Here is a 15,318-nt window from a genome sequence, read left to right as displayed (position 1 = left end):
CCCTCGAAATCTCACTTCTTTTTTTTTTCTCGGGAAAATCTTTATTTTCTCAGAAAGATTTTAAATGATTTCCTCGGTTTCAATTATCTGCAGAATTTCGAGAATAATCCCCCCAAAAGTTTCTCTCTTTTTTAATAGAATCTGACGTAATCACCAAAATCTAGAACCGCCCCAGATGAAAAGTTAACTCCTTTATGTCCATGGGGACCTCCAGCTTTCATATACTCATCATTTGACGCTGAGTCCATCCTCCATCACTAACAACAAACTACCCAGCATGGTTTCAGGTGTCAGCGGCGCCGGCCGTGGCCGTCACCACACGGAGTCAATGAGCAAAGCCATACAACAACAGTACACAGTCGACGCGAGACTCCACGCCGTCTTCGAACAATCAGGCAAATCCTTCGACTACTCAAACTCCCTCAAAACGACAACGTACGACTCCTCCTCCTCCTCCGTTCTTGCCGAGCACCAGATCACCGACTATCTCTCGACGATCCAGCGCGGCGGCTACATACAGCCTTTCGGTTGCATGATCGCCGTCGAAGAGCCCACCTTCGCCATCATCGCCTATAGCGAGAACGCGCGGGAGATGCTAGGCCTCCTCCTCACTCCCCACTCAGTTCCCATCCTCGCCATGGGAGCAGACCTCCGCTCTCTCTTCACCCACTCCAGCTCTCTCCTCCTCGAACGCGCCTTCTTGGCTCCAGAGATCACGCTCCTCAACCCGGTCTGGATCCACTCCAAGAACACCGGCAAGCCCTTCTACGCGATCCTACACAGGATCGACGTCGGAGTCGTCATCGATTTAGAACCATCCAGAACCGAAGATCCGGCTCTCTCTATATCCGGAGCCGTGCAGTCGCAGAAGCTCGCTGTTCGCGCCATCTCTCGGTTACAGTCTCTCTCCACCGGTGGAGAAGAAGACATCAAGCTTCTCTGCGACACCGTCGTGGAAAGCGTCAGGGACCTGACCGGATACGACCGTGTGATGGTCTACAAGTTTCACGAAGACGAGCACGGAGAAGTTGTTGCAGAGAGTCGGAGAGAGGATCTAGAGCCTTACGTCGGCTTACATTATCCCGCCACTGATATCCCGCAAGCGTCGCGGTTCTTGTTTAAACAGAACCGCGTCCGGATGATCGTCGATTGTCACGCTAAACCGGTTCTCGTGGTCCAAGACGAAAAGCTGACTCAGTCTGTGTGTTTGGTTGGCTCTACTCTTAGAGCTCCTCACGGTTGCCACTCTCAGTACATGGCTAACATGGGGTCTAATGCCTCTTTAGTGATGGCGGTTATAATAAACGGTAACGAAGAAGATGAGAGTGGGAGAAGCTTTACGAGGCGGCTTTGGGGTTTAGTCGTTTGCCACCACACCTCCTCTCGCTGCATACCGTTCCCTCTGAGGTACGCCTGCGAGTTTCTGATGCAGGCGTTTGGTTTGCAGCTCAACATGGAGCTGCAGTTAGCTCTTCAGATGTCGGAGAAGCGCGTGTTGAGGACGCAGACGCTGTTATCCGACATGCTTCTGCGTGACTCTCCCGCAGGGATCGTCACGCAGAGTCCTAGCATCATGGACCTGGTGAGATGCGACGGCGCCGCGTTTCTCCACCGCGGGAAGTACTATCCTTTGGGCGTTGCTCCGAGCGAGGCTCAGATAAAAGACGTTGTTGAGTGGTTGCTTGCGAGCCACGCCGGGTCGACCGGCTTGAGCACTGATAGTTTACGCGACGCCGGGTATCCGGGTGCGGCTGGACTAGGCGATGAGGTGTGCGGTATGGCGGTCGCGTGCATCACGAAGAGAGATTATCTCTTCTGGTTCCGTTCCCACGCGGCTAAAGAAGTCAAATGGGGTGGCGCTAGGCATCGTCCTGAGGATAGAGACGATGGGCATAGGATGCATCCTCGCTCGTCTTTCATCGCGTTTCTCGAAGTTGTTAAGAGCAGGAGTCAGCCGTGGGAGACTGCGGAGATGGACGCGATTCATTCTCTCCAGCTGATTCTGAGAGACTCTTTTAAAGAAGCTGAGGCAGATGGTGCGGTTCAGAGTTGTGGAGGAGTAGGTGCGGTTGCGAGAGAGATGGTTAGACTCATTGAGACAGCAGCTGCGCCTATATTCGCTGTAGACTGTGGAGGACGTGTGAATGGATGGAACGCTAAGATTGCGGAGTTGACTGGTCTCTCTGTTGAAGAGGCTATGGGGAAGTCTTTGGTCTCTGATCTAATATACAAAGAGAATGAAGAAACTGTTGATAAGCTCATTTCTCGTGCGTTGAGAGGTATATTTATTCAGGTTCTATAACTATGTTTGCATTAGTATACACATTAATTTTGATTGGCATTTTTGCAGGGGAGGAGGACAAGAACGTGGAGGTGAAGCTGAAGACTTTCAGCCCTGACTTACAAGGGAAAGCGGTTTTCGTGGTTGGGAATGCGTGTACGAGAAAGGACTACTTGAACAACATTGTCGGGGTGTGTTTCGTTGGACAGGACGTTACCGGTGAGAAGATCGTTATGGACAATTTCATCACCTTACAAGGAGACTACAGAGCCATCGTCCACAGTCCCAACCCTTTGATTCCGCCGATCTTTGCGGCAGACGAGAACACTTGCTGCCTGGAGTGGAACACTGCGATGGAAAGGCTCACCGGTTGGTCTCGCGGCGAAGTGATCGGGAAACTGCTTGTTGGTGAAGTGTTTGGGAGCTGTTGCAGGCTCAGAGGTCTTGATGCGTTGACCAAGTTCATGATTGTGTTGCATAATGCGGTCGGTGGTCAAGAGACTGAGAAGTTCCCTTTGCCGTTCTTTGATCGGAACGGGAAGTTTGTTCAAGCTCTGTTGACTGCTAACAAGAGGGTTAGCCTCGAGGGGAAGGTCGTTGGAGCTTTCTGTTTCTTGCAGATTCCGAGTCTTGAGGCTTTAACAGTCGAAAGAAGGCAGGAGACAGAGTGTTTCACAAAGGAGAAAGAGCTAGCTTACGTTTGTCAGGTGATAAAGAGTCCTTTGAGCGGTTTGCGTTTCTCAAACTCGTTGCTGGAAGGTACGGAGTTGAATGAGAATCAGAAACAGTTTCTTGAAACGAGTGTTTCTTGCGAGAAGCAGATCTCGAGGATTGTCACTGACATGGATCTTGAAAGACTTGAAAACGGGTTAGTTTAGGCGTTTGGTTGGAACTCTCTATAAAATGGTTTTTTGATAAGATTCTAAATATTGTTTTCTCATTTAATCAGTTCGTTTGAGCTGCTTAGAGAGGAGTTTTATCTCGGAAGTGTCATCAACGCAGTTGTAAGCCAAGCGATGTTCTTATTAAGGGAGAGAAGTGTTCAGCTGATCCGTGAGATTCCTGAAGAGATCAAATCAATAGCTGTTTATGGAGACCAGACAAGGACTCAACAGCTATTAGCTGAGTTTCTGCTGAGTATCATCCGGTATGCACCGTCACAAGAGTGGGTAGAGATCCATCTAAGCCAAGTTTCAAAGCAAATGGTTGATGGTTCCTCCTCTATCCGCACAGAATTTAGGTACACAGTTTCATTGTTCTCACTGTTCTTCTTTGTCTCCTCATATCCCGGTTTTTGGTTATTGTTTGTTTAGGTGGTAGTTCTGGTTTGATTAAACCGGATCGGGAACTTTTACAGAACCATAACCAGCAGAGAGACTCTGTTTTAAATGTTTTCAAGTTAGCAAAACTAAACTTTGGGTTTCATGAATTTGGTTTCTCTAAATTTTGCGGTTTCAGAATGGCGTGTCCAGGTGAAGGCCTACCTCCAGAGTTGGTCAGTGACATGTTCCACAGCAGCAGGTGGACGAGTCCTGAAGGGTTAAGTCTAAGCGTGTGTAGAAAGATTCTAAAGCTCATGAACGGTGAGGTTCAATACATAAGAGAGTCAGAACGCTCCTATTTCCTCATCATTCTCGAACTCCCATGTTCCTCCTTTATCAACAGCTAGCGGCGACATGATGTTGTTGATGTCATAGGCACTCACACTTATATAAGTTAGGAGAAGAGTTTGTGTTGTATGTGTATGTGTTTGTGAGTCTTAACGACACTGGAGGAGGATAGAGAGTTTTTTTTTTTTTGTTTCCGGTGAGATAAGTAGAGAAGAGGAGATTGGTTTGCGTTTGACTCACCGGAATAGAAAACGTAACATGTACTTATAGAGTCTGTAACACTTTGGTTTCTATTTTGTTTGCACTGTGTATATTTTGATAACTCGAGAGAGAGGCAAACGAATGAAAAGAAAGAAGATATGATCATAGTTCAGGTTACATATATTATAAAAATGGAAATTATCTTATATAATGTGTGCAAACGACATAAGAATTTTCCAATCAGTCTACAATCATTTTAGAGTAGAACAAAAAGAGAGAGAAAACTATTTTGTATAGTGAAGAAAAGAATGGGTCCTTCTTTCTTCATATGTTTTCTTTTTCCAAGCCAAACGGGAGACACGCACAGATTAAGGAGCTCTAAGACTTTTGCTGAAGCCAAACAGGGAGCCAAGAAGTTCCATCAATGAAATCAATGGACAAGAAAGACTCAACTTCTTGTTTGGTAAGTTCTTTGGCCCAATCTGATCTACCTTGTCTCTCAGCACCTGGTCCATGACACTTATACTCCGCATGGTATAAATCCCTGCTCAAATGTCTCAAGAATATTAGTATAAAACATGAACAATAATCTAGTATAAAAAAATAATGGAGACTAACTTGGTTGAGCCGTCGTAGCTCCAGTTGGTCCAACCGCTAGGGACAACGGTCTTGGAAAAGTAAGTCTTGGCAAAGATGACCCGAGAATAAGGTCCTTTGGCTCTGCCTAGGTAAACCTCATCGATTCCGTACACTTTGCCTCTTATGAACACATAACCCGTCTTTTCCTCTGGGTGTTCCCTGTGGTGTGCTGTGATTGACCCATATGGTTTCACCCTCTTGTCCGATATCACAAATATCTCACAATTCTGTAACAATTTTAGAAATTTTCAAAATGTGGTATATTATTGCCGGTCTATATGTTATGTTCTAGAGAATGTTAAAAAACGTACGTTGAAAATGGAAGTTGCACGACCGAAGATGAAGTCGATGGAGCCTTGGATGTAACTCTCGTGGTAGTAATGTCTACCTTTGTTATCAAACAAAGTGTTGTGCAAGCTGTAGAACGCACAATGGTAAAACGCAACTTTATCAGCCGCCACAAACGCTGCCACCGATTGGTTGTCAGACGTGAACGCCTGTCCGACCGGTGCATCATTCTGTATATTCATCACACAAGTTCATTAAGACACAAATGTTACGTACGTAATCAAAATCTACCTTTGTGTTAATACATACCCTGATGCTGATACCAAAAGCAACGAAGTGATTAGCTTCGACTTTGAAAGTGGCTGAAGCAACATTGTCTATCGAACTTTGCGATGATTCGATGACTGTCTTTCCTCTTCCGTTACCTCTCATGAATATGAAAGGCTTGTTCTCTGGAATGTGCACTCTCTCCCTATTTTTCATAAAAGATAAAAAAACATCAAAATTCAAAATAAATGTATGTGACAACAGTAATGCATATAATAACTATAACTTGGTTATATATGTATGTTATGTAGCATGATTGCGCGTATGAAGTAATGTAAAAGGTTAAACCTAAGTAAACGTACTTGTAGATTCCTTTACGGACATGGACGATAATCCAATTAGAGTTACCAACAGGGACAGCATCAATGGCTTTTTGAACCGAAGTGTAGTCTCCCTTCCCTTCAATATCGACGATTATAGATCTATTTGTTGCAATTTTTTCAGTTAGAAGCGGCGCGTCAAACTTCATACTTTCCAGTGCCGATGCGTCCGAACCCCATACGGACATTACAACAAGGGCTAGGAAAAGGACCATTCCTGCTCGATGATCCATCTTTATCTTTTGGGGTTTTTAGTTTTCTTTTTGGAATGGGGATGTGAGAAAGATCTTATATGGTGAAAAAGAGGTTAGATTTAAGAAAACAGGTTTTTAAATTTAGGGTGTTCCGTTGTGTTTGTTTTGTTTTGGGAGGTAAGGGTTTAAACAGGTTTTTTTAGGCAACGGTTATTTTTAGACAACATTTATTATTGATTAATGGGTGAAAACTACTTTGAGTGATATTTCTATCTTTGGTAACAAAGAAATCATCGTGGTATAAATCTTTAATTGTCCACAAAAATATATCTTAAACACTACATACGTATTACTTTTGACTAATTTCGTTTTTTTTTTGTTTTCTTGTATTCATATATTGTTTACTATGTTCTTCCCATTATATTATCATATCGTTTATAATCTAGGATACATCCTCCTTTCACATAACAATATCATTGATTCATCGTCATAAATTGATATTATGACTTATGAAGATGTGTAGTAGACATGCATGCAATGCTCTACACCAGTATTGTTTTAGCTATACAGGTTGTCAACTAGGTGTTAAGTGCTAATCTAACAAAAGTATCTACAAGTACTTCGCTCAATGGCCATGCCAAACTGAAAAACGGCCAAGTTCACCAATTAAAAAACAAATAGTGTATCCGTCAAACTGAATTTTCTTTTTCTTAGCAAGACTTTTTTATCTCTATAAATGAATTAGAAAGAAAGACTTCTACCGGATATTTTATAGTTTCTTTAGAACATACGAAAAGCCAAGAAATGATAATTTTTAATAGAATTAAGCGGTCTCTCTCCATATAATAAAATGCGAAGCATGGTTCGTGCCTTGTTCTCCATAAGTTAGGATTTAAAATTTCAATGTGGGTCAACAAAGAATGGAGGCATGAACTAGCCAGTGTTTATCTAACAGGCGTATGAATCTTTCAAAAGCTAAGGTTGCATACGTTGGCTTGACTTCCACTACTCCACAGCTAGTAGACTTGGACATAGCGAACATCCAATATCTTGAATATAACACACATACTGATGGTTAGGGAAAACTAGGCTCCCACGGGGGGAAGTTTTTACTTGGACATAGCCAACATCCAATAGCTAGTAGACTTGGAAAGATTCAGAAATGTATCGGTTGAAGGAAATAGAGAAACGACTTCTCTTAATTATAGCTATGTCAAACATATTACATCTGAAAACTTATTTGTATAAAAAATTGAAAGATAGAGAAATAGTGAATGAGTATGTAGAAATATAAAAGAATGCAAGCCGCCCCATGGTCGGTCTCCAATATATAAAAACATACACACATATTATATTTTCAAATACCATATGAATGGGTTACTAATAAAAATTTACTAAATAGTTGTATTTTCTTTATTCACCATTTAAGGGAAGAAGATCGCTCTCTTCATCAGACAAAAAAAAAATTACAAGCGGAGAGAGTGCTTTGCTCCTCCACGACCGGACAGAACACGATCGTCTGCTAACGTGCGCCTAAGACTCCTTATACTACGCCTAACCTCTTATCATACGCATCTTCTCTCCCATTAAGACATATACACCACTCTCCCACTCTCCCGATCTAAAAAAAATCAAAATCTCGTTCTATCGGAGTAGTAAGTAATCCAAAGTCTTACTACGGGGTTTAGGAGGAGTGTGTGTTCCCGAGAGATGTTGAATGTCAGGTTCATTCATGAATCTGCTTTCCCTCTGCTTCAAGCCGTTCGGGCGCCGCACCTCCTCCGATAACAACAACAACTCAGAGTCCTCTGGAAGCGAAGGCAAAGACGGACTCCTCTGGTTCCGCGATCTCCGTAGATACAGCGGCGGAGGAGGAGAATTCTCCATGGCTGTGATCCAAGCCAACCAGGTCCTCGAGGATCAGTGCCAGATCGAGTCTGGAAGCTTCGGGACTTTCGTCGGAGTTTACGACGGTCACGGTGGTCCCGAAGCTGCTCGTTACGTCTGCGATCATCTCTTCAACCACTTTCTAGGTTAGGTTCGTTTCTTGTTAATCCTTTTTTTTTGTTTTGTGATTTTGGTCAACGGTCAACAACCTAACTGCTTTTTAATTGGTTATGATATGATGATGCCACAGAGATATCAGCGGAGACGCAAGGGGTTGTTACTAGAGAGACGATACAAAAAGCGTTTCGTGCGACTGAAGAAGGGTTCGCTTCTGTTGTCTCTGAGGTTTGGAGTACGATCCCTAATTTAGCAACTGTTGGGACCTGCTGTCTGGTTGGTGTGATTTATCAGAGTACTCTTTTCGTGGCGAGTTTGGGAGATTCGCGGGTTGTTTTAGGAAAGAAAGGGAAGTTCGGTGGTGGTGGAGTCTCTGCTGCTCAGCTGTCGAGTGAGCATAATGCTAACAACGAGAATATTCGTTGGGAGCTTAAAGATTCGCATCCTGATGATCCGCAGATCGTTGTGTTTAAGCATGGGGTTTGGAGAGTTAAGGGTATCATCCAGGTAGTTAGTTACCTAATGGTTATTAATTAAGCTTTCATAGTTTCTTGTTAATAATGATTTTCATGTGTGGTTTATATATAGGTTTCGAGATCTATAGGAGATATGTACATGAAACGGCAGGAGTTTAATAGGGAACCTATCAATCAGAAGTTCAGAATTGCAGAGCCGATGAAGAGACCGTTGATGTCTCCAACCCCCACCATACTCTCTCATCCGCTTCACCCTAATGATTCGTTTCTCATTTTTGCGTCGGATGGTCTTTGGGAACATTTGAGCAACGAAAGAGCGGTTCAGATTGTTCATAACCATCCCCGCGCTGTAAGTTTTAGAACAAAATTGTTGACTTGATGTGACTGTGGAGGGTTTCTTGATTGCATCCTATGTTTAATAAGTTGATTTGCTGCACGCTTTGTTTTCAGGGAAGCGCGAAGAGATTGATAAAAGCGGCACTTCAGGAGGCAGCGAGGAAAAGAGAGATGAGATATTCGGATCTGAAGAAGATTGACAAGAAAGTGAGACGCCATTTTCATGATGACATCACGGTTATAGTAGTGTTCTTGAACCATGACCGAGGCCAAACCAACTTAACTCAAGACTCATCGCTCTCTGTCAGGAGTGCTCTTGAACACTGAAAGCATACTTAAAATTACAAAAAAAAAGAAAATTAAAATGTTTCTTTGGTCTTCATAATTGGTGGATTTATGACTCTTGCCTAGAAGGTAATGAAAAAAGTCAAAAACTGAGCAACATTGAAAGACTGAAAGACACACAAAAAAACGAAAAACGACATCGTATTTAGTAAGATGTTTCTCTTCGAGTCTGCATGGTTCTCTTCTGGTTACTAATTTTTGTGCTCGTCATTATCAGTTGTGCTGTTTGTCAAAACACTACATGCCGTTTTATTTATATGTATGTTTATGCCATTTGACTAGAGGTGATACGTTAAGAGATTGAACAGAGAAAAATGCTCTTTAGCAACGGTTCTTATATCAACATTCAACTGATTAAGAGTTCTTATGAGAATTTTTGAAACTGCTATCTTTTTAACAATGTCAAAATATATTATTAACTCACTGTTGATCAAGTCTGGTGCTCGGATTCCTTTTTACAAATACTTTTCAATTAGCCTGGATGATGCACATAGAACAATCCAACTCTGAGTAAAGTGCCAACAAACTTGTGGACCATTGCGTTCTCCAAGTGCCAAGGGCATTTGTAGTTCTTGTTTTTGATTCTGAACACGGTCTTGTACCAAACTGAAGTGAGGGATGTTACTTGCTGCTATACCCATTCAGAACCTTAAACTAAGGCTTTGTGAGAAATTGAAATCTCGGTTTTATTTAGTTTAAATCAAATATTCTTTATATCGAGCATATTTTGAGATCATTTTATGAGTTGGATTTTGCTACAAAATGAAGTGAAACTCCAATGTGAAATTTATCTTCAAGGAGAATACAATAGAAAAAGAAAACCAGATTGAAATATACAAAGAATAAGAAAATCAGAATAAAGCTTTCTAGGCAGCATTATCCATCAAAAAGAAGTTGAATGTCAATCAACTTCTCAGAGCCCAGTGCAAATTCATCATCTTTTTATATTCAGATCACAATTTAATTCAAAAAAACAAAAATACAAATTTAAAATATAAAAGGATCCTCAGAGTAATAATGCTTATAGCTTTTTCATCAGTAAGTAAATCAGGTCTCAAAGATTTCATGCCATCATAGAATCCTCTTTAGAAAAAAATACCAATTGAAACATGCATGCAAGAAGAAACGAATTACACATGTAACAAGAGCTTATTCGCTATGCTCTGATTCACATAGGCAAAGCGACTCAACGCCCCTGCTATAAAAACTTTTATCGCCCCTCGAGTCAAAATCGATATAGATATCGGAAAGAATCTACAGAGGAAATCAATCAGAGTGGCGAATCAAATCTCAGGTAAACAGAAACAAATACACTTTAACACGATAAAAAATATACACAAGCGACGGAGAGAACGAAACGATTGATTGTTCATCGCCGAAAGTATTTCGTATATATACACAGGGATGTTCGGAATTAGGGTATTTTGGACGTAAACTTGGTAAGATAATGGGCCTTTTTATTCATTTATAGCCCTGCCTCAAAGAAAGCCCATACCGCCTTAGAAAAGCTCATAACCTTGAATATGTCCAGTTGGAAAAATGATCCGTCTCCAACTTCAAATACTGTACTTTTTTTTTTTGTAAACTAGACTTCAAATATTTCGTCTATATCTAATAATAACATCACTTATTGTTATGGATTTTCAGTGACAAAAAAAAAATTGTTATGGATTTTAAATTATATTTTTTTTTTCATTTATACATAAATAATTTAAAGTAGTATCATTATCCAAGTGATGCAATTCAGTTCTTTTTCTGTAGTGTTATGAGCTGCTTTTTTTTTTTTTTTGTTGTATTGTTGTTTGGAGGAAATGGAAGTTCCGAATGCGGGTCAAGTTACGGAAGGCGATCACGATAAGACTATACATAAAAGGGAAACTATTTTATTTTCATTCGTTACATTTCATTGCAGCACTATGCATGCAAATGAAGACCTGGACAAGAAGTTACAACCACAATACTTTGAAAGTAGAGACATACGCATAATAGACCTTATTTCATGCATGCATACGTAAGCATACATGTTAATGGCCATGACACAAAACATAAAACAACAGAAAGGAAAAACACCGTAACCAAACCAAGAAGGGATACTTGGTTTTAAATCAGTTAGAGGAGCCTAAAGAGGCCATTGACGAATTGCAAGATGCTGATGCCGCCGGTTACGGTGCTTCCTACGAGATTTACCGGTGCCGTGAGGAGTCCGTTGGTAGGGAGGCTGGCGTTGCATCTGGAGAGAGGGGCCGTGACAATGACCCTACAACCGGAGGCAAGGAGTGTGGAAAGCAGCGAGATCGGAAATACTGTAGTGGAAGGAAACGAGAATACTCCATTAGCTCCCGTAGTCGTAGTTGAAACATTTTGCCCAGCACACTGAAGCACAACGGGTACACCTGTTTGTTTGTTTGCATGCAGCATTGGATTAGCAAATATTTTGTATACATTTTAACCAATTGATTTTAACAGTTAATTGTGTGTATGTATATATATACACTAATTGTTGGGTCAATATCACACTCACAGATAAATACTATTTCGTGAGTATTATCTTGGTCGTTCTCCGTATACGTAGCTTAATTTATACTTTTGAATCTGAAAGCTCGAGTGTGCAACATGTTTACCATATTTTGGTGATCCTAGTTTATCTGATTTTCTAAATAACTAAATATATGTGATTATTTGCACAAAATATATAATAAATAAAATATGTATATCTTCTATAATTATCACCTATGGTTTATCGTTGCAATTTTTCGGCCTCTTTAGAGAAAGCAGAAGATTGTAAAACCTACCGGCGAAAGGAGGAATGACAGTCCCATTAGTAGAGACGCTGCCATTGATAGAGCACGTGACAAGCCCTTGTATATTGAGGATATTAGTCCCAGGAAGCCCACCAAATTGAGCATTAGCCATTGGAGACACCACAATGAAACACATCAAGATCAGTGAGAAGGCCATGTTCTTGTTCTTGATGAACATTGCCATGTTGTTAAGATTGCTAAAGATTGTATATGAAACTAAGGAGCAGACCCTTTTTTGTTGGTATTGGATTTGGATGTGGTTTAAGTGTCTTTCCTTGCAGCTCTATTTATAGAAGAAGATTCATAGATCTCCCACTCCTAATTTACTTTTGATATTAAATATTTATTTTTAAAAAGTGGTTTGATCGTGAATACTAAACATGTAAATTGTTGACTACAAAAAAATCTATTTTATTATTTCCGAGGTTAACTATACAATTTAGTAAAGAATATATCTATGTAATTTTCAAGGAATATCCATTTTTCGTTTCTGAACATCGGAGGAATATCCTGAGATTAGTAGGATGTAAGGTGTAATGATGCTTCAAGCCCTAGCTTTCACTTTTCTCTACCCTCTATAAACCGCATAATATTTAGTTTAGCTAAATATGATAGAACAAAGTAACTTGTCTTCCATACTATTTCAACCAAGAGATCTTGCTTTCTAGTATACCAAAATAATTGTACGATAATTGTCGATAAACTCCTTACAGATCCTCTTTGGTTGTGTAAGTTTTAAGAAAAGATTAGATCCTGACCGTGCACACGGATGTTTATTCCAATATAATAAACATATGAAATTCTTCATAACTTATATATTTAATGGTTACACAGACATGTATTCATATGAGTGTTTGTTTCTGATTTTTATTGTTTGTAATTTATTGGTTGCTCATATTGTTGTTATATACTAAATCAATGAAAATGATAGGTTATAGAACATGTTCGTCAATTAGCAATTTTTAATTACATTAAATATTTTATATATTTATTTATAACTAAATACCAATTAATATGTTTATTTATATTAATAAATATATTTTCCAAAATAAAATAGTTTATGTCAAGTAAAATTTAATTATGTCTTAATAAATATATATATGTGTGTGTGTGTCTCTCTACGTTTTATAAACCAAATAATTTTTTCTGTGTTTAATTTTGAGGAATATATTAAATTAAAATTTAATATAAGTATTCTTATAGTTCATATATACTCTATCCGTCCCACTTTAAGTGGAGTTTTAGGGATATTTTTTTGTTCCATTTTAAGTGATGTTTTCAAGTTTCTAGGTAAAAAATAAATGTATTTTAATATTTTTTAATTATTTATATTCTGTAGTATAATTGTTTATTGGTTGAAATTACTTTAATCATTATTATTTTTATGTAAACGAGAAAAATAAAATAAAAGTTTGTAATTTCTTAATCAACGTGTAAAAACCTCAAAACTCACTTATTTTGCGAACAGAGGGAGTATATGTTAAATAATATTAATCATTTAATTGCTTAACATATATTGAAAATTAACTTTATATTAATAAAAAATATATTTTTATTTGAAATGAACTAATAATATACATGAGATTATTTAAATTTTGTATGTCACATTTAAATAAATCTGTTAATTTTATTGTAAAATTATTTAGAGAATATTCTGGTTAGAGAATAATGGTAACTTTGGTTAAAAATAATGTTATAATTTTTAGAGAATAATCTAACAAAATAAATGATTTATAAATAATTAATAATAATTATTAAATTAGTGACACATATTTAATTATTACAAAAGAAGTAATGGTTATTTTTAAATGTACTTCATTTTAATTAATTATAATCAATTTGAATCGGTTTAGATATGTTCTATGAAGGTTTTCATTAATTAAAAATAATAAATGTTAAATTTTCATTTTATTTAGTTTATCATGTTTATTAATTAATTATCTAATTACACATGGCGCATGAAACTTAGTAAAATAGTTATAATTATTATCGAATTACACATGGTGCATGAAACTTAGTAAAATAGGGTTATATGTAGTGAAAAACTTAAATGTAATATGTTTTTATTATTTTGATTTAAGTTATTATTTTATTCACATAAACTATATTTTTGAATTATGTATTTGACTATGTAGCTTTTCACCGATTGAAACTACTATAAAAAAAGTTTGGGTAAAACAGATTAAACCAAACTTTTAACCGTATGGAAAAACTGATTATATTTTTATTTATATAATAATTTGTACAAAGTTAATATTGATTAACTAAAAATAAAAATCTGAGCTATTATTGTTTATGGTAATTTAATTAATAATGTGATGTATTATTATGATAATATAATTAATGAAGTTGGTTAATTGAGTAAATATAGAATGATAATTAATGTAACAACTTATTTGAAGATGTATAAATTATATTTTGTATTTTAGTTTTAATAATATAGATTAAAAAGTTAAAATAACTATATTATCAATAATGTAGATTAATAATTTAGTCAGAAGCTAATTAAACTACAAATTTGATTACATACCATAGCAGAAAAAACTTTCTAGTTCATGATAAAACAGCTAAAAGAACCCGTGGAGTGACTCTTGGGTGGCCGTAACTGTCAAACCCCTAGTCATATGGGATAGAGTCATAGAGGGGGGTAAACAATGAAACTTGCACAACGCAGGCTCTTGATATAGGGAGAGAGTAATCCACCATTCAACTTGTGTTATAGATTGGTCCATGAACTTAATTTTAATCTTGGACTTTGAGGTGGATCACTCGTTTTTTTAGCCATCACAAAAGTGACTAATATGCAACTGTGAATGTATCTTGTGAATGAAACGACACGGGACCAGATCGTTCGCAGGATGCCGCAGGATACATAAAATCTTAGTTTTCTAAGGAATCTCCAGGTAACCAGAAAAACGATCCCTCCACCGATCAAGTTGTCCACTTGGTAACGGTGAGTGCTTGCTCAATAACTGTGATAGATTTCAAAAACCCTGAAAAAACCACTCGGGAGTTTACATATGGAACCAAGAAACTCAGGTAAATGGTGGTAATTGGTAAATAACAAGATAAGATTTTTGAAATGTTTTTTCTTATCAAAAAGGGTTATAGTATATTTTGAACTTGTTCCGCATAAAAGTGGGCTTATCCCGTTTAACCCGCTTCACATATGGCTTATTCATAACCGCCTATTATATTTTGGATGGGTACTACCCATAGACAGTTCCATCCATTTGACATCCCTAGTTATGAGGCCAAATTAATATGAACTGTATTTGAAATTTAGAAATAGGTACGTGTGTTTGGATGTTGAATTCTTGTCATGCCCTCATGCTTAGTTTTGTCATTCCTTTATATTACTTTTTAGTTGGTGTTAAATTTTGCACTTTGCAAGATATTTCTAGGCACGATCTTATAACTTACTTACAATGAGAAAAGTTGTTAGATCATATTCTTGTATTATACGATTTTCAAATTGTAAATTGAACTACCAAAC

At 38.1% G+C, this 15,318-nt stretch overlaps 4 protein-coding genes and 2 non-coding genes across 6 annotated transcripts; 2 read left to right on the top strand and 4 right to left on the bottom strand.

Moving 5' to 3' along the window:
* Positions 1-8: 8 nt before the first annotated feature.
* LOC130501056 (phytochrome B-like) lies at positions 9-4,202 on the top strand. Its single transcript, XM_056995946.1, is given in 5 exon segments — positions 9-2,279; positions 2,351-3,149; positions 3,231-3,521; positions 3,740-3,926; positions 3,928-4,202. Coding segments are annotated over 5 exon segments (3,330 nt in total). The 5' UTR covers positions 9-277; the 3' UTR covers positions 3,979-4,202.
* Positions 4,203-4,273: 71 nt separating this feature from the next.
* Positions 4,274-5,948, bottom strand: LOC130501057 (probable pectinesterase 67). The gene is made up of 5 exons (XM_056995947.1): positions 5,649-5,948; positions 5,329-5,491; positions 5,043-5,249; positions 4,711-4,958; positions 4,274-4,636 (listed from the first exon to the last, which is right to left on the bottom strand). The coding sequence occupies exons 1-5, from the start codon at positions 5,897-5,899 to the stop codon at positions 4,471-4,473; spliced, it is 1,035 nt and encodes a 344-aa protein (XP_056851927.1). The 5' UTR covers positions 5,900-5,948; the 3' UTR covers positions 4,274-4,470.
* Positions 5,949-7,465: 1,517 nt separating this feature from the next.
* LOC108863463 (probable protein phosphatase 2C 42) lies at positions 7,466-9,294 on the top strand. Its single transcript, XM_056995948.1, has 4 exons — positions 7,466-7,893; positions 7,998-8,371; positions 8,453-8,689; positions 8,791-9,294. The coding sequence occupies exons 1-4, from the start codon at positions 7,578-7,580 to the stop codon at positions 9,001-9,003; spliced, it is 1,140 nt and encodes a 379-aa protein (XP_056851928.1). The 5' UTR covers positions 7,466-7,577; the 3' UTR covers positions 9,004-9,294.
* Positions 9,295-9,869: 575 nt separating this feature from the next.
* Positions 9,870-9,963, bottom strand: LOC130501061 (small nucleolar RNA snoR118). The gene has a single exon (XR_008939477.1). It is a non-coding gene; the product is annotated as a small nucleolar RNA snoR118 (small nucleolar RNA).
* A 60-nt stretch (positions 9,964-10,023) lies between these two features.
* On the bottom strand, positions 10,024-10,100 carry LOC130501060 (small nucleolar RNA R66). Its single transcript, XR_008939476.1, has one exon. It is a non-coding gene; the product is annotated as a small nucleolar RNA R66 (small nucleolar RNA).
* Positions 10,101-10,964: 864 nt separating this feature from the next.
* On the bottom strand, positions 10,965-12,087 carry LOC108863464 (uncharacterized). Its single transcript, XM_018637897.2, has 2 exons — positions 11,814-12,087; positions 10,965-11,414 (listed from the first exon to the last, which is right to left on the bottom strand). Exons 1-2 carry the CDS (start codon positions 12,004-12,006, stop codon positions 11,131-11,133), a joined length of 477 nt encoding a protein of 158 aa, XP_018493399.1. The 5' UTR covers positions 12,007-12,087; the 3' UTR covers positions 10,965-11,130.
* Positions 12,088-15,318: the final 3,231 nt, after the last annotated feature.

The sequence above is a fragment of the Raphanus sativus genome, unplaced genomic scaffold (assembly GCF_000801105.2).
Source record: "Raphanus sativus cultivar WK10039 unplaced genomic scaffold, ASM80110v3 Scaffold0088, whole genome shotgun sequence".
Lineage (NCBI taxonomy): Eukaryota > Viridiplantae > Streptophyta > Magnoliopsida > Brassicales > Brassicaceae > Raphanus > Raphanus sativus.
Note: the sequence above shows the minus strand (reverse complement) of the source record. Positions and strands in the feature narration are given on the sequence as shown.